The sequence below is a fragment of the Dermacentor silvarum genome, chromosome 5 (genome assembly GCF_013339745.2).
Source record: "Dermacentor silvarum isolate Dsil-2018 chromosome 5, BIME_Dsil_1.4, whole genome shotgun sequence".
NCBI lineage: Eukaryota > Metazoa > Arthropoda > Arachnida > Ixodida > Ixodidae > Dermacentor > Dermacentor silvarum.
This window is the reverse complement of record NC_051158.1, coordinates 113,087,331-113,115,137: the sequence shown is the minus strand read 5'-3', so window position 1 is coordinate 113,115,137 and position 27,807 is coordinate 113,087,331. Positions and strand designations below refer to the sequence as shown.

Here is a 27,807-nt window from a genome sequence, read left to right as displayed (position 1 = left end):
AAGAGACAAGATTTTGCGAGTGCAATTGGAACATGAATACATGCACTTTGAACCTCTTTTTCTTTTGATATCCACATAAAAATTGAGAAGAATAAAACAATAAGATGGATTTAGATTTCGCAATAACGTGCAGACTCGCATTATTGTTTTTTTTTTCTGCATTTCTTTCCATAATGGAACACAAGTGCTTTTTGGCACACCACGTTGCAATAATAACACGCGACCGTAAATAATTGCTAAATATATTTTAATATTGTTTCTACAAAGCTTTAGTTTCTGCCCCTTGACGAAATCAGCCAGAAAAAGAAACTATTAACACAGTTCTGCGAGTTCCCTTCGTAATCCATCTGTGTCCTTTTCATTCGCATTGTTAGCAGCATGTGATTAAAAGGCCCCTAAACCACCCAGAGGTCCAGATGTAGTTGTGGTGTTGCAGTTGTGCTGTTGTCTACAAGGAATACGTAGCCGCGAGAATTGTTCGAAATGGTGCCGTAATAGCGGAGTTACACGCGTTTGATGATCGAAAAACGGCCTTCGCTCGTTTCGCTCTTTCCGTCGCTTCGCTCCGGTCGTCGGCTGGTCTCTCTGTTTGTTTGTTGTTGTTGTTGTTGTTGTTGTTGGGTTTTTTTTCTTCTTTTTTTTCCATGCGGCGTGTTCTCTCTCCGACAGTGTGCGACGTAGACCCCACGCGGCTGCGGCGCCTTAGATGCTGCTTCCGCTCCTGCGCCTGCGACCTCTTTCCCTTCTCTTATCTTTCAGTCCCCATCCCCCCTGTGCAGCACGGCTGAGGTGTCCTCTATTGAGAGACAGTTATCGCGCTGCACTGTAGCCCAATTTTTCACCATTTCCAACTATAATCTCTCATTCTCCTCCTCGCCGAGTGCTCCTCCAAATGTCACGTGACATACGTCATCGTCAACACGCTTTTCAAAACACTGTCCACTTCCGGGTCAGACACGTCCACGCTAGCGGCAAACATGCCGACGGCGAACCAGCCTCCAGTGCCGTAGAACATCTGCCGCGCGAGAGGTGTCCAAAGTAGACGGCAGTTCGGCTGGCGCATCGCCCGCCGTACGACCGACTGGCCAATCGGCGACCGCGAAGCTGCGCGACTCCGCCACCGGCGACGCAAACATCGGCCACAGCTTCTGTTCCAAGCAAAATAACTGCGGCTAGATAATGCGATACGTAAATTGTACATTTTATGAAAAAAAAGATTGTCGCAGTTTCACCTGAAAGGCGAAGCATCAATTGCGATAGCAAACTTGTAGAGAGCTATACGGAGTAATGATATTAGCTTCATCAGCTGTATAAACTTGGACATGCAGCAGCACCGGCAACACGCAGAACTGTTGTCGACGCCATCGGCGTTTTGCCCGCGTTCGCTCAAAATGCGTGCGGCGTTGGTGACTGTTGCCGGAGCCTCTGATATAAATAGGCACTTGGTGCCGCAGCTAAACGTCGCCTCCCTTCCCTCCCCCTCCCCCACGGCCTCTCGCGCGTCGGAAGAAGGCGCGTTTGCTCTACATATATGGTGATTGTAAAGGAGAAAAGAGACGCCTACTTCTGCAGCCCTTAAGCGAGCACGGCGCAGAACGCGCGTTTGTTCTCCGCCGTGCGTTCACTCCCCGTGAAAGACGCGCCCCTCGCGCCCTTTCACTCGCACATACAGCGTTCGGCGTGCGGCGACGATTTCATCTCCAAATGACGTCATACGAAACCTCACGGCGACGGCGACGCCGACGGCAGAAATCTGCTTTTATTGCGATAGCAATTATATGGACACTCAAAAGCAGATTTCTGCCGTCGGCGTCGCCGTCGCCGTCGCCGTCGCCGTCGCCGTGAGGTTCCGTATGACGTCATTTGGAGATGAAATCGTCGCCGCGCGCCGAACGCTGTATGTGCGAGTGAAAGGGCGCGAGGGGCGCGTCTTTCACGGGGAGTGAACGCACGGCGGAGAACAAACGCGCGTTCTGCGCCGTGCTCGCTTAAGGGCTGCAGAAGTAGGCGTCTCTTTTCTCCTTTACAATCACCATATATGTAGAGCAAACGCGCCTTCTTCGGACGCGCGAGAGGCCGTGGGGGAGGGGGAGGGAAGGGAGGCGACGTTTAGCTGCGGCACCAAGTGCCTATTTATATCAGAGGCTCCAGCAACAGTCACCAACGCCGCACGCATTTTGAGCTAACGCGGGCAAAACGCCGATGGCGTCGACAACAGTTCTGCGTGTTGTTGCTACCAAAGCCGCTCACCTTACTTCGTATGACATTGCTGTGTTGCTATCGCATTCATTGCTTCGCCCTTAGGGCGAAACTGTGACATTTTTAGTGCCCATATAATTGCTATCGCAATAAAACGATATACACTGTCAAACGTTAAACACGAACGAGAGCACCGATACTTGCCGAGCTCCGCTGTAGTGCACGGCCACCGACGGCAGACGACGAAACGGCTCAGCTTTGCTCGCATCGCAGCCGACGGCGCTGCTAATATGAGCGTATTTTAACGCGACAGCGTTAATAAAGGCCCCCGTGTCCCAGAAAATTCGGCGTCGGCGTAGGCGTCGGCGTAGGCGTCGGCGTCCGTGGCGGAGAAATTCACCCCGAACCACTCCCACGAGACAGGCCCTCCATGTGGCACAAGGCGTTAGTGAACAAAAGTTGAACTTCTCAAAGTAAAAGCCGTCAGAAAGCTCGTAAAGTACGACTTAATTACACTACAGACATGATAACGTCGGATTGTAATTTGAATATACAACAAAGCATAATTCTGTTACCAGGAAACTCAAACACAAACCCCTTTTACTGCATTTAATTCTACCATAACAACAGTGGTGCGTCGGGTAAGTTACTTGCGAAAACCCCATCCAGATGGCACTCGCCTTTACGGCAGTGTAAAACGGTAGCGGCGCGCAGATGCCAAGGTGGAAAAAAAAAGAAAGCTGCAGCTGCCGGGAAGCCTCACAAGCGCATTCAGGGATCTTTGAATGCTAAAGTGTCCTCCAAATTTTGGACACCCGCGCACCTCAGGGCAACAGAAAACAATTAATAAAACAATAAAAGAAGGTCCTTGGGCCTTCACATTTTGATATAAGACGGCCTATATTGCCCTTGTAAAAATGTCTTCCCAGTAATGCATTTGTGTTTAAATGTGAAGCCGACTTTAAGCGGATCGGTGTAAGCTTGGTCTTTGTAAGCTGGCTTTCCCACATTGTAGGTTGCTGTGAAGCCTACTCATAAAGAAAAATTGCGATGCGAACGGGTCCCGATAATGCTATTGCGTTCCACTCTTAAAGCCGAAGCTTAAGCGTCCCCCAATTTTCCTTTTTTGTGTACAATTATTGCGAAGAGTGACAACAACGGTAATAAAATATTGCTGCTTGTGAGCGTCGGTGATTCATTCCGAAGCGCCGTCCGCTTTACCTTTGAAGTGAACTGGAGAAGGCCTAGCGACGACATCGGCGCTGTCGAGTGCTCAGCGGCGGTGAGGCAGCCGGCGGTGCCAGAGTGACCACTCCGCGGTCGCTGATTGTCCACTTCGCTGTAAGGCTGCCGCACAAATGGGTCCCGGTCCTACCGTCTCTACGGCAAGGAAATCTCGCCGTTCGCAAGCAAACCCGCGCGAATGGCAAACAGCGTGCGGCGAGTTGCCGAGCCGGTAACGTGGACAGGCCTTTACCGCGACTCCGCGCTTCTCGGCTACCCGCTGTTGCTTCCGTACCGGCCCGCGCTCATGCGAAGCGTGCCGCTATGGACCCTGTGTTGCGCACACGTCTAGAAAGGCCAACAACGTCGGACTCTGTTGGCGCAGCTAATCAGACGGCTAAGCACGACTGTGTTGGAACGCGAGCCATTTGGTGCTTGCGTTTCGGGCCGTAGTTACCGATTCGCAAGCGCGCACAAGCGAACAACACGACGAGGAAGAGCAGGGAGTGCGCGTACCTGCTAGCAGACTGACCGGAAGTCGTAGTTTATTGCTCGACCAACGGACAGCGTCACCACCGTTGACATCACCAGATGCACCCTGGTGACGTCACGACGACCGCTGGCGATACCGGAAAGGCTCGGAGAGGTGAACGGGATTGTTTTTTTTTATGTTTTGTAGCGCGTCCGTGGCGCGTAGTGCTGCCGCATTTGGCATCGTTCATCGTGACGGCATTCTGAACTCGATGCGCGTGTTTACTGACTTACTTAAGAAGTGTTAGCATTGGCAATAACAAGGGTTGTATCTCAGATAACTGCCTAACACTGTGCGCAATTGAGGACGAAAAGCGGACAGGCGTTTCATTTAGCATACGTAGGAAATCTGTAGTTTCATGATTCACACATAAAGACTGCAACGATTGCATAAGCTATGCAGATCACCAATGACAAAGTTGTACTGACACGTCGAGAAAAATAAATGTGAGGCTTTAGAGGCCATAACCGCGATATAAATATGAGGCACGCCGTAGTAGGAGACTGCTGGTTAATTTTGACCACCTGGTGTTCTCTAACGCGCGCTTAAATCGAAGTACATGAGCGTGCGTGTACTTTGCCGCCAGGACTAAAACCTCGAGCTCAGCAGTGCAACGCCATAGTCAGCACCATAAGCACGAGTACTCAATACTTTCCTCGTCTCCAATACTTTCTTTTAGCGCCCTTCGGTAAAAGCAGAGAGAACCAGGTCACCGCACAACAGTGCTCCTGGTTGTGACTGCTCTTCGTTGCTCGCAACTAAGCACGTTGCTAATTCATCTCCCTCACCAATGCTCTTGATAAACTGTCCTACTTCCTTGGGCAAACGAACCACTCGACACCTTCGTGCGGTGATACAGCCGAAGAGATGAGGGCGCAATGAAATAGGTATTGAACCACGAAGGTTTCGCAGCGAGAAACGTCCGAGGATATTTGCCGATTAGATTGACGTGCGTCTACCCGTAAGCTATGTACAAATATTCGCCCGATCAGCGCTTCTTGGAATGCTGGCAGTTTGCGACTTCTAACGGGAGCAAAATAAGCTATTGTGCTCTAATTGTGTCGCAGCTTTGATGAAAGTTTTGCTTGATCCTCCTGGACTTCTCGGTGCAAAGGTTGCACTCAAGCCAGCCCCTCTGGTCTGGCATATTTTTGTGCCGTTTCAGTTTACTTGTTTTTTTTTTTTACACTTGATATAAATATTTTTTGTATGTGGCATGGGCGTGCCACTTATATGGGCAACCTGCAGTGCTAATTTCTGCATGTTGAGAAAGCCGGCTCCAACGTGCACTATCTTTTCATTTGCCTATATTTACTGTACACAACTAGGAAAAGTGATTAGAAAGGTCCGATTGGTGCTGCTTTGCCGATGAGAGATAAATGAGCACTCGGCGTTAACCTTTCCTAGAGGGCGTTCTGTAGAGGCAGACTCTTCTCCTCGCCTCTCATCTAGCCGCGCCGAAATAGTAAATAATCCCCTGACGGCTCATCACATACATCAAAAACCGGAGCTATGTGAGTTTCAAAGAGTGGGAGAAATTAATACGGAAAAGAAAGACGGGAAGGTTAAGAAGGTATCTCCGGTGTGCTACCCAGTAGAGTAGAAAGGGGAAAATGAAAAATGAAAAATTCCTACTGTGCTTTTTATGGTGAGTTTCGATTGCTACGGTGATGGTAGTTGGGTGGACATGGCTGCCGCCTTTGCCCTCCAAGTACGGATGCAAGTTTCAATCCCTAGTATTGATTCGATGCGCCTCTGTACCTGGTTTCTTGCACCTCTGTTCCTCTAGGTGCCGGAACCTCTGAAATGCTAACGGAACTTTAGAAATGTGTTGCATAAAAATGCTACGGCATGCTCTCTGGCCGTGTTCGTAAAACAATATGTGACTAAATACCTCATCCCTATTCAGTGCTACTGCAGGAGCGGGTGCAAGTACGGTACATGGAGATAAAAGAAAACAAAGAAATAGTTCAATAAACCTAAACCTTTGATCGTCCCTATGTTACCACTCTATGCGTGCTATTTGTTTTCTATTTCCTGTTTGGGAAACCACAATCTGCCTTCCATCTTGTGCTTTCACTGTTTGGTTCTTTACGCTACTTCTATGCACAAGCACTGTCTGTCAAATTATGCAGTTACCTGAAGCCCTGCGCAAAGGTTGCATACATTGTTGCCATTAGCTAAAATCACTTTTGCATTTATGATTTGTTCTGCACCAAATCTTCTTTCATCTAGCTAGGCAGTTAATATTTTTTGTCCATCTGCACCTTCTCTGAAATGGTTGCGGTTTCCTATTCCCGCTTAATGTTTCACCATTACCTTTACTCAAGCGGGCAACGCTGTTCTTTTTCAGGTAGAAGCTGCCAGCGTTGTCTAATCGCATTTTTCATCCGCCTAACTACTTTTCAAATTATCGACCCCAAGTGAGGGTAAAACTACCTGTCTGCGTTATAAACCACACCTGTCCTTGTTCGTGTGCACATTTCCATTACCGCTTTCTTGCCCTCTACGCGTGCCCAGGCGCTCTAGGTTTCGACATCCGTGTGGACGAGAACGGCGACGCCGAGGGCAACTACACGGTGCTCGGCTTCTCGCTCCCTGGCGATGACCACCTCACGCCGGTGGGGAGGTTCACGCTCGCAGAAAACGCCAGCTCACTCCCCGTACGTATGCACTGACCATCATCCTGTGTGCCCATAGGTTGCCGTCGTACGCATTCGTCTATGCGTCAGGTAAATAAATAAATTGTGTGCCTGTTCGCATTACTGGCAGAAATAAAGAATTACCATATAGCCGAGGGTGTGGCTGCACTATGGGGACACTGCGGCAGAGTTTTAAGATTGTTGGTTCTGCTTCGTTTCAACTGGAACAAAGGACCGGTCCCAGTGTGCCATACTGTCCTCGCACACGAGTGGCCATAACGGGATAAAGCAAATTTACAAGATATACGAGGCACTTGCTTGGTGAACGTGCTCATGGCAGACAGAATTATCAGATTTTACATCGTGTTTAATAATTTGTGTATCAGTCTGTCCGTCACGTAACGAGTAAATGTTCAGTGGCGCAACCTTCTTTTTGCACACTAATGTGAGCATAATTCGTGGCTTGACTGTGAAATGTGCCTGTGACGAGGTTTGCGTATTTAACAATTTGTACCCGTGTTTGACAGGATGCTGCTCTATAGCCAGTTGCTCTGTAAAGAACTTCTTGGAAAGAGTTTCTTTATTATTTTTTATTAATCCATATAAACACCACAACCACAATAAGCTGGTTTCACCCCTATATTGACCGAATAACGCCAATTAAACAAGAAGTAAACAATGCACATGAAAATTGTCTCAGAGCTTTGATAGCCTGATACAATATGGCCGTATCTTTTGTAATCCGCGATTCCTCAATGACAAATATAAAAGGGGCACTGTGAAGCCTTCTAATAAGGCAGTAAGCACGTTTCGGCAATGCGTGCAGTCGATGTCATAGCGTTTAGGGCGATAAAATACGTTTTACGCGTTAAGAAATTTCGTCTCAGCTGTTTCAAGCGCGCGTTCGAGAGCAAATTCGTATCCTTGCTTAATTACGCGCGTAGCACTCCTCTTCCCGAGCGGATCGCCAATGTTCCACTTCCTCTCCCCTTATAGTTTGACGCCTATGTTACGTTCTCGTTAAAGCTGCATAGTCAGTCAACTCTGAAACCGTAGTATCCAAGCGCCAGTTCTCACGCATTTATCGGAAACAAGCAATAGCCTGTCCGCTAAAAACATCGCGCCTGTACACTGACATCATCGTCAAGACGTTATAGATTCAACTAAAGAGTCAAGCGTTTACAGCGCAAATTGGAGAACTTCGGCCAGCAAGCTCAAGATATATTATTGAATACCTGTCTTTAACACGAAAGTGTTTTATGCAGCGGTCCACCACCAACTTCCTGTAATAGAAGAATAGTCGACAGCTGGGCGAGTTGTTACGCATTCATCTTTTTTAACAAACTGCGCGGTCGGACAGGATACGAGGAAAGAAGTGAGACAGACGATCGCAGACTAACAACTGATTTATTGAAAGCACGCAATCCAACTTAAATAGTGTCTACCCTAGGTGACGTGTTACCATCAACGTTAACAGCGTAGCAAGAAAAACATTTCGATGAAAACTTCTAATAAACCAGTCTACACTAGATAAGCCACCTGAGTCAAAGGTAGCCCGTGGAATATAGGTACGCCAACTCCATGTGCCGCGGTCAGTTTGTGTTTGTGTTTAGCGGGCCTACGAAAGGTGCAAGCACTTGTCCGCGGGGTTGCTCCAGTGCTACAGGTTTGACTGCTTTCGACCTTCACAGGAAACTCCATACTGCGACTCGTGTTGCAGTATATCACATAGCATCCCACACTATATAGGCAGTAACGTCTATTGTGCTTTCGGAAGCTATACACAGATATTCTGCTCTGATAGAACAAGGCTAAACATTGTAAAGTTACCTGGTCAGTGGGTCTTGGTATAAAAGCAAATGATAGTTGCGTTTGTGATTCAGGGTGCACCGTATTTTTATAGTTAGATTATACGTGTGATAAGGTCGTCTGCGTGTGGTGACTGGCGCTTATGCGTGCTTGCTGCAGTACGCAGTGTTCGAGGTAGGGCCTGGGCTTAGAAGCACAGCAGACGCCTGCCGCCCGTAGAAATTATCAAACCCGGTGAAACGGTAAAAGTGAATAACAACCAATCGGACCAAGTTGAATGTCTTCCAACGCGTTTCCAAAATTTACCGAGGGTTTCGTTTCGGCAAACTCAGTTGTATTGTTGTAAATGCATGACTTGGAAACAAATTGAACCAGTTGAAGTGGAATTTAGCTGTGTGCACAGTGTCGGAAAGCAAACTAGCGGTGCTGTGCGCAGGTTGAATGCACCAAAGCTGGAAGGAGCACTGTTTGCAGTTGCTTATGGGCTTATTGCAACCAAATGAACTGACAACTTGCCGCGTCGAATGAAAAAACATCATTGTCTGGTCGTAGACCTAAACTAACTACTACCATGCCTGCAAACCAAAGTACATTAGCGAGAACATTCGTGCTGCTTAAAGCCTTAGTAACACTAATGCTGGGGCAGAAAACTATAAACGAACAGTAATCAAATCAACCTTAAGCGTACAGCACTATAATTTATCAAAGCGCCTGCCTGAACAAAGTACACTTCGTGATTTGAAACGCCAGCAAGAAATTCAATATAAACAAGAAGAATGCAATGGTCTACTCGCCGAGAATAAAGAAGTCGACCCAAGTGAAGTGTTTCGAACAAAACCGGCTTGGTATCAGTCACCTTTTCACAATGCGGAAGTTTCTAATCCAAGTCGCCCTCCGATGCGAGTCGTCTGCTTCTTTCTGGAAACGACGGAATCATACATTGCCGTCTTGCCACCGCAATGATACGCATAATAGCACACACAAAAAAAGTATTTCGACATCCGTCTTTTTCCATTTTCGGTCTTGGGCGTGATGGCATCACGACGACTTGAGAACTACGAGGGTTTTAGCGGATGCCGTTATAGAACACCCTCTTTCGCTTCCAACTTGAACCTGGAATGGCTGTTCTCGGCTCGGCTGTTCTCGGCGCGGCTGCTATAGGTAGCGAACATTTACTTGGAGTTGCAAATAGGACCGTATGCAGTTACTCTCTAAGCTCAGCACACCTAGGGCACTATAACGTAAAATAATTCCAAACTGTTTTGATTCCAAACTCCTGACGTCAAATTTACGTAACCACCGACGCAAGCATCGGGCGGTGACCCGCAGCGTTGTCTGAACAAACCAATCAAACACCCTCCTCGTTTATAGGAGGTCCCCTTTGTTCGCTTTCAAAACCAATAACATTGTCTACACTCAGCGGTTTTTCTTATCTAATTGGCTGACAAGAGGCGAGGAGCCGGCTATAATGGAGAGGGTTTCGATGGGGCCGAGTCAGCATTGAACTAATGCATAACCGCATTGAACTAACGCAGACGAGCAACAACGGTCAAGGAGCAGAAAGCCAATTCGCTTTATTGCCAAGAACGACTTGTTCTTATACAAAGAACGCCATGACGTCACAGGGCCGTGTGCATTCTTTAATCGCACCATATCACAAGACGTCACACCAAAGCTTGCATTAAGACACGCATGAAGAGGGTGGTGCCGGCATCTCCGATTGGTCCGTTTCGCCTTACTTAGCTTGCGGTGGCTGGTTGAAAATCACGGCGGTGTGCAACGGAAGGATAAGAATGCCGCTAAAACAGATCCTCAGCAAGGAAGAATTGGCATAGCGATGTAGTATGCATGCCGAACGGGCTCGATAACGTTTTACTGCCACGCAAAAAGGTTTATCATGCGCAAATAAATACATGCTTACCGGCAGGTGCTAGTAGCGAGGGCCTTAACGATCGGCCGGCAGCCATCTTCTATTCCTTTAGGAACGGGGCAGTTTGTGGCCATTCAGAACATTTTTCAGTTTTGTTCGGCATATTACAGCATTTTTCTCGCGTCCCGTCACTTTGACGTGGTGAGTTTTCGCGGTTTTGTGAGGTCGCGTGACAGACAGGCGAAATGGGCGTAGCCAGAAAACACTGGACCAATAGCAGAGGGCTAATGGTGAAAAGGCGTCGAGGGATGATTTTTTTTCTGTTGTGCGGTTTAATCATGCGTAATCAGTGTGTACACAATTTATCAGATGGTAAGCTATCGTGGTTTTCGTGACGTCGCGTGACAGACAGGCGAAGTTGGGAGTGGCCCGAAAATGTTTTGACCAATCGTGGAGGCTGATTGCAGAAATTGGAATGAAAACAGTTAGGAATCATTTTACGTTATAGCGCCCCTAGAAAAAAAATGTGCAGAAGTGACAGACAATGACTGTCAATGTAGGCGAATAGCCCTAACGAGCAAGCGAGCTAGCCAACGAACAATAATAAACTTATCGCTAAGGACACGATCACCGAAAGGGTAGAACCCGCAGACAGGGTGAGAGATTACTGTCGCCTGTTTAATTTTGCAGATAGTAAGCATATTAAACGTGTTTTTTCAGAACTCATGCGCAACTTCCATGAGCTCGCACCTCGCGTAAAACTGACAAAACTAACAAACACTTTCCAGATAACGCAATTTTAAATCAAACAAGCTTACTAATGTGTCCCTTAAACAATGTTACCTTTCTTTCTGAAGAAAAACACATCTGAGATTTCGCGAGCTACTTTGCTTTTCCTTCTTCCTTGGATTCGTATCTGCGTAAAGCGTGGCTCACATCCACATGAAGGGACACGCGCCCCTAAATGCGCGGTTTGCTTATTCTTCACATTAAGTGCATGTTCCATCACTCGATCGTTGACGCAGCCCCCCTCTGGCCAACCTAGCTTCTCCCGCGCGCTAAGGGTATTTCGTAGACATCGTGAAGTGGCACACTTCGTGTACGGTGGGGGGCGCTGCGGGGTTTCAAACCAGCTACAATTACGCGATAAAAACAAATTCCTCCTTTCCTCAGTGTTTAGAAGGACGTGGTGTTTGGATTTTCAGCAACCACAATAAAGTAAATCGGCTAGCATGTAGCTTCTTACGGACTTAACGATTAGCAGAAGGAAGTCACAACACACTCTATGCCATGCCGTACTGTATTAGGTACCGTCTCATAGCAATATGAATGCGACCTTTGTGTTTTGTATCGCGCAGGTATTCCGACCTGACAAGCCGATTGCGTGGTTAGGTGGCGCGCCACCCGTTGGAGAGCCCAAGTGTGGATTCAAAAACGACAAGTGCTCATCGAAGCAAGGTGAGTCTTCAGCTACGTATGGAAACGCACCCAGCCCTGTAGCCCTGATAATCCCCTTGAGAGGCGGCGTGTTGTGCAATTTCTATTACATCATTGCCCCAAAGATTTAGAAAAGAAAGACAGGTCGACCAGAGCTAGTGCGCTCGAGTCTGCTACTCTGCACTGGGGAAGATGGAAGGGGAGTGAAGGTAAGCTGGGATGGATGATGATGATAAGAGAAGGGTTAAGTGCGTATGTACATTTGACGGTGGCCCTACTAGAGCCGCTCGTCTAGCTTCGTGTCCTGCAGAAACTTAAACAATGCTTTAGTTGCCCGCATTCAAGTTATTCAATTATAGTTATTCAATTATAGTTCAATTATGGTTATTCAAGTTATTCAATTATAGCTGGTCAGTTACACGGAAAACCCGCCACAAACATAATTTCACCTTAGCCCCTTACTTTGCTCGGACAAACCAATATAAATATTCATATTTCCCGCGAACAATCACGGAATGGAATTCATTACCAGAAGATGTGTTTCAAAGTGAAAATTTTGTGAATTCCATTGCCAACATTGTATAAATTGTGTCCTATTCATGTTTTCCATATTCTGCCTGTCTGCTGTTAGTGAATAACTCTGTATTTTATTGACTTGCAGTATTGTTTCTTGGCGTTCCGAATATTCTGTTTTATTTTTGCCCATCCTAGCTGCTTGGACCAACGAGGTCTGCAGTATCGTGTAAATAAAAAAAAAGTTGCAGTGTCAGGCCATGGGCCGAGAAGAGCGTCCTCCTATAGTAGTTGCCTGCCAACGCTGGTTAGAGAATTTTCCAACGTTCTTCGCTCCAGCATATATGCTGGGCAATTGCACAATATGCGTTTCAGCGGTTCAGCCGTCTAGCAGTGTTCACAATCAGGGCTGTTCGACTGGCCGATGAGGTGTGCGTAGCGACGGGTGAAAGCTACGCCCAGCCGAATCCTGCGTATAGCAATGACGCTCTGCTCCGCGTGACCTTCGGCGGCAAACAGAAATTACCGTGTGGGTAGATCATATGTAGGCGTCTGTGGCTGTCGTCAGCGTGGGGTCTGTATGCCTTCGTAAGGTCCTGCATGAGTGCCTTGATCACAAAATTGGTGTCAGGTCGCGAGTAGGCAGTCGACACTTCATCATGGGAAGAGAATGCCGATCTTGCCTCACTGTCAGCGAGTTCATTGCCAATCACACCACAATGACCAGCCACCCACTGAAAAGTGATCAAGTGGCCACCTCTTTTGGAACTGTGATGAAGTTCGGCGATTTCCAGCACGAGCAGGTAACATGGTCCTTTCTGTAAAAAGTATTTCAACGCCTGCAATGCTGATTTGGCATCGCAGAACACCGTCCATTTATGAGGTGTCTGCGTTCTCATAAAACGGACAGCCTCCCGTATTGCCGCCAGTTCTGCAACCGTACATGTCGATTTATGGTCCAATTGAAATCGCCGGCTAATGCCACGTTGCGGGATAACAAATGCAGCCCTTGTGGCATGTGGTGTGACCGAACCATCGGTATATTCTTGTATAGTGCCACTATATAATGTAAATATATGGGACAGGGTGAGCTGCTTCAAGCCAATAAAAGAAACACGCGACTGCTTTGTAATTCCAGATATTTGAAGCCACACTAGCGTCGGTATAGTCCAGGGAGGTGTTTCGGGATTTTGGTGGCCTGGAACTTTGCAGGTATAATGCTTACGTGACTTGCAATTGCTTTAGAAAAATCACAGTCAAGGTTGGTTCTTGGAAGTGATGACAGAGGATGATGCGAGCTGTCTCGTCAGCAGGCGAACACAGGTTCAGCACAGGTTCACAGGACCTGTCTAGGTCGATTGGCAAAGCCCGTGCTTCAGCTATTGTACCCTTAGTTGACGTGCAGCGTGGCAAGCCAAGGCATATCCGCAGTGCTTGTACCTGAAGGCTCTCCAGCGTACGCATACAAGATGACCCCATGTTAGCACAGGCATGCTGTAGCGTATGTAGCCCACGAAACGTGCCTGGTACGCTTGAAGCAAACTTCGTTCAGAATTGCCCCATCCCAGTCCAGATATAACACAAAGAACATGTATGAAGTTTGTGAGTTTAGTCCTAAGCGCAGTAACATGTTTTCTCCAAAAAAGACTGCGGTCTATTATGACACCAAAAAATATGCGGTGGCGGACTAAAGGGAGCGCCGTTCCGTCGACAACGATGGGATATTGTGACATTGACTTGCGCGTGATTGCCAAAACTGCACACTTAGTTGTTGAGAGTTGCAGGCCTCTGCGGCGTAAGTACTTCGCCGTGATGGTATCCTCACGCTGAAACCTTGCACGCACTTGCGGACGTGTGACCGCAGATCACCAGATACAAATGTCATCCGCGTACGTACTGATATGCGTTGTATGAGGTAGCTCATCTGCAAGGCCCACCCGTATAACATTAAATAATGTTGGGCTCAGGACGCCACCCTGCGGAACACCCTTGTGAACCTTATGTCTATCAGTCTCGCCATCCACAGTGGACATGAAAATACTCCAAAATTTATTATTACGAACCGAGCACAGTGTGAGTGAGTGAAATAACTTTATTTAGGTCCAGAGAAGACGCAAGGGAGACCCTCTCTACATCAGCGAAGGAAAAGTTTTGGAAAGTCCCAAGACAGGTGTTTGCGTGCTTAGTGCGACGTCATTATGCTATTTGGCGGTTTCCGTTCTTTTGTGCAGATGCAATAGCATTACAAATATCAAAACGTTTCCTTCGGTGATGTAGAGAGGTACCCTAACCGGCAGGGCGAGAGCAAACAGACCGACAGGAGAGGAGTGAGGTTGTGCAGTCAGTAAGCGCGTGGTAAAAGGAGCGTGGCAGCTCTGAGAGCTTGCTGCTGGCAAACTGGATTGCGCAATACTCTCCACCACGCTGTTCTCTACGGGGCTGGTTGTAATAAAGCGACATCAGTGCTTCTCATGTGTATGGGTATATGCGCGTAACTCTACAAATGCGATAGATGTGGTCAGTGTGTGGCGAGCTTCAAAACCAAAGCTGCATGATACGTTGGTACTATATATAGTATCAATTTTTATAGCGAAAAAGAGGCAGTCTTGCAGTTGTGTTTCCATTGACCATAGGTGACGTTGCAAACTTGTAGAAAGCAGCAGTAGATGCCTTAATAAATAGCAGATAACCATGAGGTAGGGACGTTACGCTAATGTCAGTATATATTCATCGAATGATAGGACCTCATAGTATTAATTTGGTTGCATAACTGGCGCTCTTGTGAAACATAGGATCCTGAAGATTTTTTTTTCTTCTCACAGTTATAACAAAGTTCTGAAGCCCTTGTCTTTTATGCGGCTTCTTAAATATATTTGAATTCTACATTACGAAATAAGTTAGCCACATGCAACTTTTTTTTCTTCAATCTGAATTCAGAGCTGAATTCTGTTCTAGATTTCTTCCTTCCAGTAACATTTTAAGACGCCATCGAGCGCGCGTTTTCTACATTTTCTGTTTACGCATGCACATGATCTTGATTTTCGTAAACAGGTGTTTCAACTTTATTATTCAGAGAAATATCGTATGCTGTCGGAAAACGTGACCATCAATATATTGCTCCCAGTCATCTTGCGTTACAACATTTTCTTTTGTAGCTCACTTAGCTAATGAGTCCGTGGTTGAAATTGTGGAAACTTTTGCATATTCGTTGTAATGCACAAGTCAAATTTCGAAAAACCTGAAAAGCGTGGTCAGAAAATTAAACAAAGTTGTCGTCATGAAGTTCTCCCTTACGACGGATGTTTTTTTTTTCTGTCTTTTTTTTTTTGCAAGCTTTGAATAAAACTGCCTGCGATATACGAAAATAAAAAGTCACGCTGTTATTCGTTTGCCCGCCTGCAGTTCAACGTGGTCAAATATGTTAAAAAAAGACGCCAGTGTGTCGCTTGGCATATTTTGGTAACAATCCATATAATTGTTTTCTTTTCTTTTGTATATACTCTCTTCTCCCTAAATCATTGGCTCAGACGCAGCTGGGACTCCCACACGCTGCCATTATTTCAGATCATCCACTTGGTGCGACTAGTGATAATAAGTAAAAATGGAATATCAAATCCAATTTGATAAAAACACGCGCCGAGCTTTCCGCGCCTGTCTGTGGCATGTATAGCGCGACCACGGTGGTTTTTAGTTTTCAGGGACCAGATACTGTGGTTATTGCGTCGCTACATTGAACAGCTGCAGAGGTACGTTTTTTTTTTTTTTTGCAATTGGTGTATGTTGGTCTCAAAAATTGAAAACATGTTTGCGAGCGCCGCAGTTTAAGTTTGCAAAAGCGTGGAGCCGTCATTTATTTTTATACTGCGCCGCCTATATCCCGACCCCCCAAAAAACAGGTATAGAAGAACTTCATTAAAACAACTTTTATTTCCTGCTTCTAGACGTGCACTGCAACTTTCCCGCGTAGTAGTTTTCGCATGAACAATTCTACAAAAATTTGTACGAGTGCTCTAAAATAATTAACTGACCAACGCACTACAGAAACTATTCGTAAAATAACTCAAGGCGCCGGTAAGCACTACGCTTTTGATCAACTTCGCTTGCAATGAATTTTTTTTTAGTTAGGCTCACGCTTGGTGAAAAGCACTAGTCAAGAAAACTTTCGCACAGTGTAAACGTGAAGCGCTATACGAAGCAAGAGCTAGCGGAACCAAACTACGCATGCGCTGAAAGCAAGGACTGCTTTTGGTGTGTAGCCTCGCTGCTTATCGGTACTTTATCACGACATGCTAACTAGCGCAAAGTTACTCAGTGTGGAAACGGTAGCAGCACCTCGCAAATCGATTCACTAGAATATCTTGTTTCGCTTGCTGATCCCTAGTAGTGGGTGGCGTTGGTTTCGCTTCATGCGATCTCAATTCGAAATGGAAACATCCGCTATGATTCAGCTTCGTCTGGTTTTCTATGTATATCTTGTCAATTTGCGGCACTATTCCGGCTAGCAGAACAGCGTTCGCTAAATACGAAACTGTTGCGACGGGGTGGCCGAAGTGAGCTCGTTTCTCTGCTCTGCAAATTCATTAAACTGTCTAACCTGATCGTCGCTCTCGAAAGCCGAATTATTCCCAAAGTGGCCGACATTCAGAAGCAATGCTGGGTAATCTGCCTTGTGCATTTGAGAACTTTACTTTGTTTCCGAGATGTGGCGCTGCGGGATTTAGCCTGTAGCACCACGCAGCGTTGTATGAAAGTTAGTACGGAGAGCACGCGAGCTCGAGACCGCAAAACTGTCACGTGCGGTTCACTCGAACTTTTTCTTGCTGTCTATTTTCTTGGCCTTTGACTTTTCTTGCGACTCAAACACAAACCGCGAAGTACACTCTCTCCATGTGCAGCGCTGCCTCGTGGTTTATATGTTTTAGGTGCGAAGCGCCTTATGCGCCCGGGCTGTCTGTGTCTCCTGTCGTAATCTTCGTCGTCGTAGTCGTAGTCACGGTAAGCAAGCGGTTCTTGCTCGCGCTCGGCTCGCGCTCGTGCCACTGCCCCCGCGTTCGTCGTCGTCTTCAACAGCTGTCTGCGTTGCCGCTCATCATTCGAGCGTAGAATTTCACTTCTCTTCTGTCGTCGTAATGGGGAGGCCGCGTTTACGGGGTTATGAGCCATTGCAGTATGACCCCATTAGCGGTGCATCACTGCATGCTTCGTACCTCCCCAGGTTTCACGTTAGTGGAGCTGCATTTCGCTCAATGGGTCATCTGACACTTACGCATAACTTTTTCTTGTACCTGAGGAACTTGGATCTTCTCTACTCGATCTAAGCTTTCTATGAAAAATAGAAAGCAGCACGTGATACACTAACTTATTTATTTATTTAAAAAACACCTTACAGGCCCTTTCGGGCATTGAGTAAGGGGGGCAATGTAACAATGAGCTGTTGAGTATAATGGAAACAACTCAAAAATTATTCTAACACAACTGTACAGTGGCTCAGCTAAAAAACAAAACAAAGCACAGTATGCCCAAGCATAACAGCAAATAAGAGGAAGGAGGTTACGCAAAAAGCGCGCACAGACGTTCATGGAATATTTTACGATCGCTTATCGAGACGATTCTATCGGGAAGACCAATCCAGTGAGATATGGCACGAGGTACAGCAGATAAATTGAAAGCAGGCAGTTTTACCAAAAAGTGCGCTTGAAGCTAAGATGCAATCTTGAGGACATACGGGCGGGGGTTTCGAGGGGTAATATGCATGGCATATCTGAATGAACATATTTGTGAATTAGACAGAGCAAAGCAACTTTGCGGCGGATGTCTAGGGGCTGTGAAGAAATATCGAGCTTAATCTGCGTTATACTGGAGTTCCGATCAATATCCCGAGTGATATATCGGGCAGCTCTGTTCGGTATGCGTTCAAGCATGGTTATTAAATATTCTTGGTATGGTGAACCATATAGTAGATGCAAATTCTAATTGCGGGCGTACAAACGTCAGGTATGCTAATTTACGCACGTCAGCAGTTGAATTTTGCAAGTTGCGCCTGAGAAAGCCAAGCGCTTTAGATGCAGTTGCGCAAATTGTAGTAATATGCGAAGACCAAGAAAGGTTACTAGTGAGGTTCACACCAAGATATTTGTAGGTAGTGGTACGTGACAAATTCGTGTTATTCTTTTGTTTCTTCTTTCATCAACGCGTGTAATAGGAGAATGATTTCACCTTTACGCGTACTATGAGGCCTATACCAATTTTAACGACAGGATGAATATTATTTGGTAAGTAGTGGTGCGAGATCGTGCTCCCAATTGTTACTTCTGAAAGGCGGCGTTCTTCGTATAGTTTTATTCGTGTTTTATTTCTCCGTGATTTTAGTGCATTAGCATACTGGTCCAAACTGTTCAACGAACACAAGTTTCTGAGACCCTTATAGTTCAATCATCCGAGACCGGGTGGCTCTTGATTGCTCAGATGCTGTTCACTAGCGCTTACATTGTTAGATTTAATAAATCCCTTGATTTCGTTTCAGACTGGCGAGTCCTGGTGATCTGCATCACCTGCGCCTGCGTCGTGCTCGTGTTGGGTGTATTCGCATTCAGGTGAGAGCCGTGCAGGAGCGGGATGATGATATATTCTCAACGCATTTCCCATGTCGGTGGCCTCCTTCACATTTTATGGCCGCGAGCCAACAAGTCGCACACGTAACCCAAGCAAGTTTGATTACTACGCATATTCTTGCAGCCTCACAATCGGCTGTACGGTTTACGTCTTTAGGATGTGGGTTAGCATTCTAAAATTTCAAACTGTGATTCCTTCGAACGTCCGTCATGTTCTCAGACGGCACGGTAAGGACAGAGCTTTCTTAGTGACAGAAATATTGAATACCAGATACGCGGCTGATTGACGAAATGAGAGCATGCGCAATGTCATCAACCCGAAAGTAGGACGATGATCAAAAAAATTCACACGGATTCATGAGGAAGAAAGCTTAACACTTGAAGAAAAATTCATCCTTCTCGGGGGATCATATCCAACGCTACCAAATTTCCGGGTTAGTCGCTCTGTCATGTGGGCTATAATCAGGAGGCTAATAATTCGTAGAGTGAGACGAAATTTATCGACAAATAAATCAGTTCTGCTGCAGTAGCCGGTCGGAAAAATTGTGTTATCTACGCGTAAGTAGCTTGAGTTTACGAAAAAAATTGTACAGCTTCCTTGGCCATTTGTTTTCTTCTTTTACTTTTATTGTTTATTTCTAAACCTTTTGAAGAATTTCATGTTTTCTTCAAAATTTTAGTCAGAAGAAAAGGGCTCTGTGTTAGAAATCTGTACGGGTTGTACCTTCCTGTGACTTTCGGGTGGCTGACACTTTTCTCTGAAACTTCCTCCACCTTGCTGATTTCTGCAGAAGTGAAGAGCTCACGCTGTTAAATATAAATTTGTACTACGAAATTCTTGCGCTCAGCCACTCGGAATGTCATGCTGCACAAATGACGCGCAACATGATAAAATCCGGGTGTTCGAAATTGAGATCTTTGTTGCTCTGTATACGCTGACTGGCGTGATCTAAGCCGTAACTTAGTAGCAGGTAAACGAAGGACGAGCGCTAACTTCCAACTAAAGGTTTATATCTGGTACAATGCTATTTATACATGAAAGTCCATGCACACGAGCCACATTACAAAACGCGTAAAGGGACTAGAAATAAACCAACAAGGAGCACCACGCGCTATGAAGAAGAAAAAATGCCGAAGTTCAGATAACCCGCCACAATCTGTTTGTCAGCCATCGCTTACACATGTGACACCTAGATAGCACAACTTGTTGCTTCGCAAAGCGATAGAGGGCCCGCTCACGTAGTGATCATCCTTCCTAGCCATTTCTGCAGCCACTGATCTCTATTTCTGCAGCTTCGACTGTCTCTCTCGTCCGCCGGTCAGCATGTGAATACAGAATGGCGCACTACTCAAATTCTGCTGTACACCCGCAGTTTCTGCAATGCGCCACCACATGTTCTTGCAATGCACACTGGACGTTGTATGTGTTCGCGAACGAGGAGGTCATTTAATAAACAAATCCCCGTTCGTGTCCTACATCGTTTATGATATGACAGAGGGAAATTGTGTAACACAGCCCTTTTAAGCGCTTTACAAAACAGACCGAAATGCGTACGGCTTTTCATGTATAAACAGTATTATATAAGAAATAAACCTTTAGTGGGAAGTTAGCCTGTGTCTAAATCGGTTCCTTTGTCCCTCATCTTTTGTTTACGCCCTACGAAGTTACATTATGGAGTGCCAGCTGGCCCAAATTTTAACACTGTCGTGGTCAACAAAATGAATCTAAAATTAGAAATTGTAATATCCTTTGTACAGACACAGAATAATATAGCTCCAAGCAAAACAATATCTAAACGGGAGGAGGTTACGCAATGTTATCTCAAAATATGAACCTAATAAAGTGTCAGTTCTGCAAATTTGCAGCCACATCTAACTTATTTTCAAGAACTCGCTTACTGCCCTAAACCAAACCCGATTTACGGTGAGGTACACTTGCCCTTACCCCATCACAAAAAAACGTAAACATATTTCATATGCTGCTACAACGATTCAAGCAATTAATTATTCTAGTTAGGACGATCGTGTTAACGATCGAGCTATTAAGAAATGGTATCAGGACCTTGTAAGTTTGTTATTACTCGCCAGAGATAAACTAAATCACGCATGTTCACGTGGCGTTTACATAGTTTCGTTTTTGAATGCACCCTTTTGCGCAGGCACTACCATTACGAATACAAGTTAGCACGGCTCTTATGGAAGGTGGACATGGACGAAGTGGTGGTGCTCCGAACCAACTCGGAGCTTAGTTTCCAAAATGCAAACGTGAGTACTCACTTCTGTGGTCAAGAGATTGAAACTGCTCAACTCATGTCAGCATTACCACATCCCATTGTTAATTCGTCGCAATATAAAAACATTACCCTCAAATTGAAGCCTTACCTTCCAGCTTTGGGCTTCATACATGACCCGTCTTGTGCTAGAACTGCATGCGCCTGTAATGTTGATAGCAATAAGTGAGGCCGGCGAATTCTTTCGTTTATTTTCTATAAATTGTCGCCACCGGTAAATTGAGAAATCACGGCGTTATAATATTAGTATTCAGTGAGGAAGATCACTGTACTTTGTAGCCGTGGACATGGCAGCAGTAGAAGCAGGAAGGTGAGTCTACTTGTTCTGTGTCCGCATAATGAATGAAAACAAGCGAGTGCTTTTGCTAGGTCGCTGTCTCGAGATCGCTGTGGCGATTGAGGTAAGATGCTACGAAATAATATTCAGTTCTTTCCGCGCCTAATCAATTTCTTGTTGATGGCCTAACCAAACTGCAACAACCTTAATCATCCTATCGAAGTTTCCCCATACCAGGTATTAGCTATATTATTTAGCCTCTCATGTGAAATCCTTGGTGAAAGGCTTTTAAGGATGTGCAGTTCTATCTTTAGGTTTATTTTTATATTTATTTGCTAATATTTCGTTTTCTTTTGATTCAATTTCTCGTGCATCAGAGTATGGGTTCACAGACGTCTCTCTGAATTACTAATTGAACGTTACTTGTCCTCTCACATTTAACTTTCTTGCGGAAGAATTGGTTGCACAGCCGTTTTTTATTTTTTGTGATGCTGTCCTACTTGTTTTCGAATAGCAGTTAGGTGTACCGGTATTTTTGTTTTCGTTGTGGACTCATACACGTTCTTCCTCTTCCCGTACATATAGAAAAATAAATAAATATCTGTGTAAATAGCTGCCGTTGCACCTGGGTACAAATTGTGATCTTGCTGGGAAACGATAATTTGTACTTCCTCTGTTGTTTTCTGCCTGCGGATAACAGGGCGGCGTCTTAGAGACCACGCGCCTAGGGTTCGCCTTTCCGGACGAGCAGCATTTGCTCAAACTACGCCGGAGGTTGCAGAGTGCCGCCCCCTGGGGTTGGGCAGCGAACGCAGCGCCAAACGCAGGGACTGCATCGGTAGTGGCCCGCCAAGGCCACGTCGGTTTTTACAAGGGCAACGTGGTACACATCAAGCACGTCTACAAGAAAAGTGTCGACCTCACACGCAGCATACGCAAGGAACTGATACAGGTGCGGTTACAGCAAAAGCTGTCGTGCTCCAGTGTTAAGCTTCCGCGCAAGACGACGTTTCTGCCAAACCGGGGTTGGTGATCCACGTTTTGAGCTATTCGAAGCTAAATTACGTTACGGACGTTCTATTTTGTTCTATTGTTCTATTTGCGTTCGTTGTGTAATAAGTGTACAGACTAGGCCCGTAGCCAGGAATTTTTTTTCGGGGGGAAGGCCTTGACTATTTGAGGAACGCACGTATCTTTCAGTAATTATTTCGGTCAAAATCGCAGTACGTGAATAATGGGACTGTTTAGATACTATTTTATTAATAGTTAGCTCAGTCTCAGTCTTGCACACGGTGAGCAGCTGTTGACAAGTTTCTTTGCTCAGCGGGGTGGCGAGTATTCTGCTGGAGAACATCCCCCCCTCAAAGTTTCCATTTAGTTAATACAGAAATGCTATAAGTTTTTGTAACAGTATGTCTGCAAGTTGAGGGGCGCTTTGTGATTACGCAGCTATTATTTCCAGGCAACATTATTGACCTGCAATATACTGCGTACATTTGTGTTTACTTCGCCTGGCAAAGATCACAAGACTGTCGGCCAAGGTACGAGCATCCCGGCCTGACGCTCATCGAAAGTGACAGACGGGTCCCCGTGTAGTGGCCACAGCAGATATTATAACAGTGTGCTTATGCTGGCATTATGGCTGACCGTGAAGAACACTGGCGGCTTAAAGGTGTTTCTAAATGATTAAATCGTACCCACTCGCTTCCTGTAACATTTAAGTTTCCAACTTATGGGTATACGGAGGACTAGCAGTTTTAAAAAGTGATGCAAAGGTTTCATCAATGCCGAGTTTGACGCTCTATAAATGATAAAGATACAAGGTACCCTTGATATTGTTTGCGCTGTCGATTTTGGGACGAGACAGAGTGTATAAAGTATAAAATAGCGCCTGCGAAGCCTTCAGTCGAACCTATTCAAGCAGAAATACACCTGCCACGGTATCTCCGTAGATCTGGCGGTCCGCTGCTATGCGCTAGGTCACGTATTTTATTCCAGGCCTCTGTGGTAGTATTCTGATAGCTGCGGAATAGTTAAACGATCATGCACCATGTTTTTTATTAATCTTAAAAAGCCCAGTGCATTTAAAATCAATCAGCAGTCCCAACCCAATTGACGCTGGTAAATTCCATAATTTTAAAAGGGAAGATAGTAGGCCGGGCAAAGAAGCACAAGAAAGCGTACAAAATGCACTTTTCCTCTACTTGCGCGTGCAGGGCTATGGAGAATTACAAAAAACTGGAGGCGACTTCAATAACAGCAGTAGTCATGGTCATACCGGACGTAATTACACTACCAGTCTTTGGCATGGGCCCTAAAATTCAGTTTCACGTACTCCGACGCACTTTTTTTCGCACTCTAAGGGTGCGGTTAGCGTCATGATTTGCACGAGAATAACACACCAGTATCTGTCACACCTGCAGGTGCGCGAGATGAGGCACGAGAACATCACGCCCTTCATCGGCGCTTGCGTTGACCCACCGAACATCTGCATCCTGACCCTCTTCTGCGCCAGGGGAAGCCTCGAGGTTAGTGTGTCAGTCGGCTTGGCAGCTTTACACCTTCCCACATATGCGCAGCGTGCCCAGTTTAAACTGTGCTTGACTCCTCGTAAACTATCGACCAAAGTATTTGTTGGCAGGTAGTATCTTCTTATGGTGAACTTAAATTTCGATACTATTTCTCACCTTGAACCATTGTCAAATTTTAAAAATTAAATTAGGGGGTTTTACGTGCCAAAACCACGTTCTCATTGTGAGGCACGCCAGTAGTGGGGTACTCCGGAAATTTTGACCACCTGGGGTTCTTGAACGTGCACCTAAATCTAAGTACACGGGTTTTTTTTTCACATTTCGCCCCCATCGAAATGCGGCCGCCGTGGCCGGGATTCGATCCCACGACCTCGTGCTCAGCAGCCCAACACCATAATTAACCACTTGAGCAACCACGGCGGGTGAATCATTGGCAGTCTGCCATGAGACATGACACATATGGCAGCTTGCCAAAAATAAAAAAGAAACAGATACGTTTCTGACGCATTGTTGTGAACGCAAGCTAGTGCAGGCCGAGGACTTGATAGATTTAAGCGTAGCGGCTGTCGATGCGATTGCCCCGCCATGTTGTCGCGTGCGGTAGTGTCGTTGCGGTATGCCACAATGTCGCCCGAATCTCTGCCGACGAGTCCGCTCCCGCCGACACACCGCCGACACCATGTGTCAGCGATGCATCCATCCGCAGACTGTTGGAGACAGTGTGACAGGAGCGCTGACAGGACGAACAATCCTGTCACCGACAGTCAGTAGACCAAAATCGGTGTTAATTCGGTCTAGGGTGACCGGGTCTTTAGATATCTAGACTGAGCTGACTTCCAAGCATCGGTCAGCAAACTCACTCATGAGTCGACTCACTCAGACTCACCCGTGAGTCTGTCTCAGTATAATTTCGGTGAGTCTGAATATCTGAGTGACGGCGAATATCTCAACAGCCTTCGGTTTGCAGATGACATTGTCCTGTTCAGCAACACTGAGGATTAATTGCAACAAATGATAGACGACCTTAACCGAGAAAGGGTAAGAGTTGGGTTGAAAATTATTATGCAGAAGGCAAAGGTAATGTTCAATAGCCTGACAAGGAAACAAGAATCCATGATCGCCTAGTGAGCCTCTAGACTCTGTAAAGGAGTACGTTTATCTAGGTCAGTTACTCACAGGGGACCCTGATCGTGAGAAAGAAATTTACAGAAGAATAAAATTGGGTTGGAGTGCATACGGCAGGCATTGCCAAATCCTGACTGGGAGCTTATACCACCGTAGTTGAAAAGAAAAGTGTACTATCATTGCATTCCACCGGTGCTGACATATGGGGCAGAAACTTGGAGGTTTACAAAGAAGCTCGAGAACAAGTTAAGTACCGCACAAAGAGTGACGGAACCAAAAATGTTAGGCCTAACGTTGAGAGACAGGAAGAGAGCGGTGTGGATCAGAGAGCAAACGGGGATAGCCGATATTCTAAATGACAATAAGAGAAAAAAAACGCCGTTCGGCCAAGCCGTCACTAGTATTATTTTAGGACAAGCTTGATGATGCCTTTTAGCATGAAGTATTAGCGAAACCATCATTTTCTTTTATTTAACTCCTTCAGCAATTTGGACGCCTTTCTTACTGTTTTAGTTTTTATTAGTTATTACAGTGAGCACGAGTTAAGGGGTAGGCTCGGTTTGAGTGGTGAATTAAATTTTATGCGTAAGTGTCAAATGACCCATTGAGCGAAATGCAGCTCCACTAACGTTAAACCTGGGGAGGTGCGAAGCATGCAGTGATGCACCGCTAATGGGCTCATACTTCCTTAAGCAATGGCTCATAACCCCGTAAACGGAGCCTCCCCCACTACGACGACCGAAGAGACGTGAAGTTCTACGCTGGAATGATGAGCGGCAACGCAGCCAGCTGTGGAAGACGACAACCACGACGAACGCGGGAGCGCTCGGCACGCGCTCGGCACAAGCGCGTGCCGATCGCGAGCACGAGCCGCTTGCTTTACCGTGACGACGACGACAGGAGACACCGACAGCCCGAGCGCATAAGATGCTTCGCAACTAAAATGGAGCTGGGCAGGCCATGTAATGCGTAGGATGGATAACCGGTGGACCATTAGGGTTACATAATGGATACCAAGAGAAGGGAAGCGCAGTCGCGAACGGCAGAAAACTAGGTGGGGTGATGAAGTTAGTAAATTTGCAGGCGCAAGTTGGAATCACCTAGCGCAAGACAGAGGTAATGGGAGATCGCTAGCAGAGGCCTTCGTCCATGCAGTGGACATAAAAATAGGTTGATTATGATGAGTCCGAGTGAACCCGGCTGAGCAGAATTCTGGTGAGTTTGAGTCCAAGGGAACCCAGCTGAAGAGCTAGAACTTTGCTGAGCGCGAGTACCACTGAGGCCTTAAGCAAAATATATATTTCGTGAGTGAGTCTGACTGAGTGCGGATTATTTTGCCGACCTATGCTTCCAACTGATCCCCATTTGGATCACGTGGGCAAATAAACGTCGAATAAAGATGAAAACAATCATGGAAAAAAGCGAAAGAATGAATAATCTGAAAAAAAAAACAAATACATGAACGCGTGCCGTAGGAATATGGCCCACACACTCACACTGTAACCTACACATATCAATATGAAAGCCAGTTACTTGTCAGTAAGCGATACTTATAGACCATATCCTGCCATGGCTGCCTTGCATTTGCTATTTAGGTTTGCTCACATCACTGCCGAATTTTAACATTGTTTTTCCATAACTGAGTTATTCGAACGCTGTTTAATATTCATAATGGCACTCACGTATAATAGAGAAACACATCCAGCGTTATAGATGCTCACGCTGATTTCCGTTCCGAAAAATGCACATGTAGGTACAATCTTATTTCAGAGTTTTCATTATGCTCCGCCGCGGCTATTTGGTGAGAGGGAATGAAGTACTTACATCAATGGGACACTAAAGGCCCCTCCTCAAGTTGCAGGAATTCTATTTGCGCGCTCACACTGCCTATTGGTTTGTCAGAAATTAATCTTGTGCATGTAGAACGTCGTCATTTGTACTACAGCTGCTACATTAAGCGTGACTTAGCAAATTAAATTTTATAGTAACCTCTTATAACGTGTCCTGCAGGATGTGTTGAAGAACGACGACCTCGACCTCGACAGCATGTTCATCTCTTCGCTCGTGGCCGACCTGATTAAGGTGAAAACATTTTTTACCAACCCGCACACTGTACGAAGCTATCGCATGACATTTTTGCTACACGCTGCATAACCTCTTGCCGTAACCATGGACATGTTAGTTTGCCGTAACCATGGACAGCACGCTGACTGTCTCATTTGGCTCCAGTGATTTCATTGCAGCTTGATAAAAAAAAACAATTTCCCGGATTTTTGCGTAGCAAGAGTGTTGTTTCGGGGAAAATAATTTTCTAGTTGTACATCTTACGTGTCGGAACCATTACAGCATAACGTTGCCTTGACGCATGCTTACCTGACGCATGCTAGAAATTGCGGTCCGCATCCTATGCGGGCTTTTTCATTGAAGTATGCTTCCTTTTTCATCTACTGCATCAATACAGATGATTCTACAGGTGTTCCAATGAAGGCAAATGCACATTGTAATGTCTATTGGTCTTAAATTGAAGTGGAACAGACCCTCCGGTAGTTTTAGTAGTTTAAAAGGATATGGAAACTCCATATCATGTCAATAAAAAAACTAAATGCTTTTTACCATTACAGAGCTCGCGAATAATAATCTACGTAACAGCATTAGCGGAAAAGTCGAAATATCAATCTACAAATCTACAGAATACACTACAGATGTTTGTTCCAAGTGCATTGCACTCTAGATATAGTTTAAAAGA

General features: G+C 45.8%; 2 protein-coding genes across 2 annotated transcripts in view; one reads left to right on the top strand and one right to left on the bottom strand.

The window, feature by feature from the left end:
* The window catches only part of LOC119453719 (gastrula zinc finger protein XlCGF8.2DB-like), a 489,906-nt gene that overhangs the window by 291,426 nt on the left and 170,673 nt on the right, over positions 1 to 27,807 (bottom strand). The gene's annotated exons all lie outside the window — the stretch shown is intronic.
* Positions 1 to 27,807, top strand: part of LOC119453721 (guanylate cyclase 32E) — a 197,038-nt gene that overhangs the window by 124,855 nt on the left and 44,376 nt on the right. Inside the window, exons 8-14 of the mRNA XM_037715756.2 lie at positions 6,476 to 6,618; positions 11,635 to 11,734; positions 18,750 to 18,819; positions 20,997 to 21,102; positions 22,106 to 22,357; positions 23,829 to 23,933; positions 27,072 to 27,143. Of these exons, the coding sequence (XP_037571684.1) occupies positions 6,476 to 6,618; positions 11,635 to 11,734; positions 18,750 to 18,819; positions 20,997 to 21,102; positions 22,106 to 22,357; positions 23,829 to 23,933; positions 27,072 to 27,143 (848 nt within the window). The remainder of the gene's footprint in view (positions 1 to 6,475; positions 6,619 to 11,634; positions 11,735 to 18,749; positions 18,820 to 20,996; positions 21,103 to 22,105; positions 22,358 to 23,828; positions 23,934 to 27,071; positions 27,144 to 27,807) is intronic.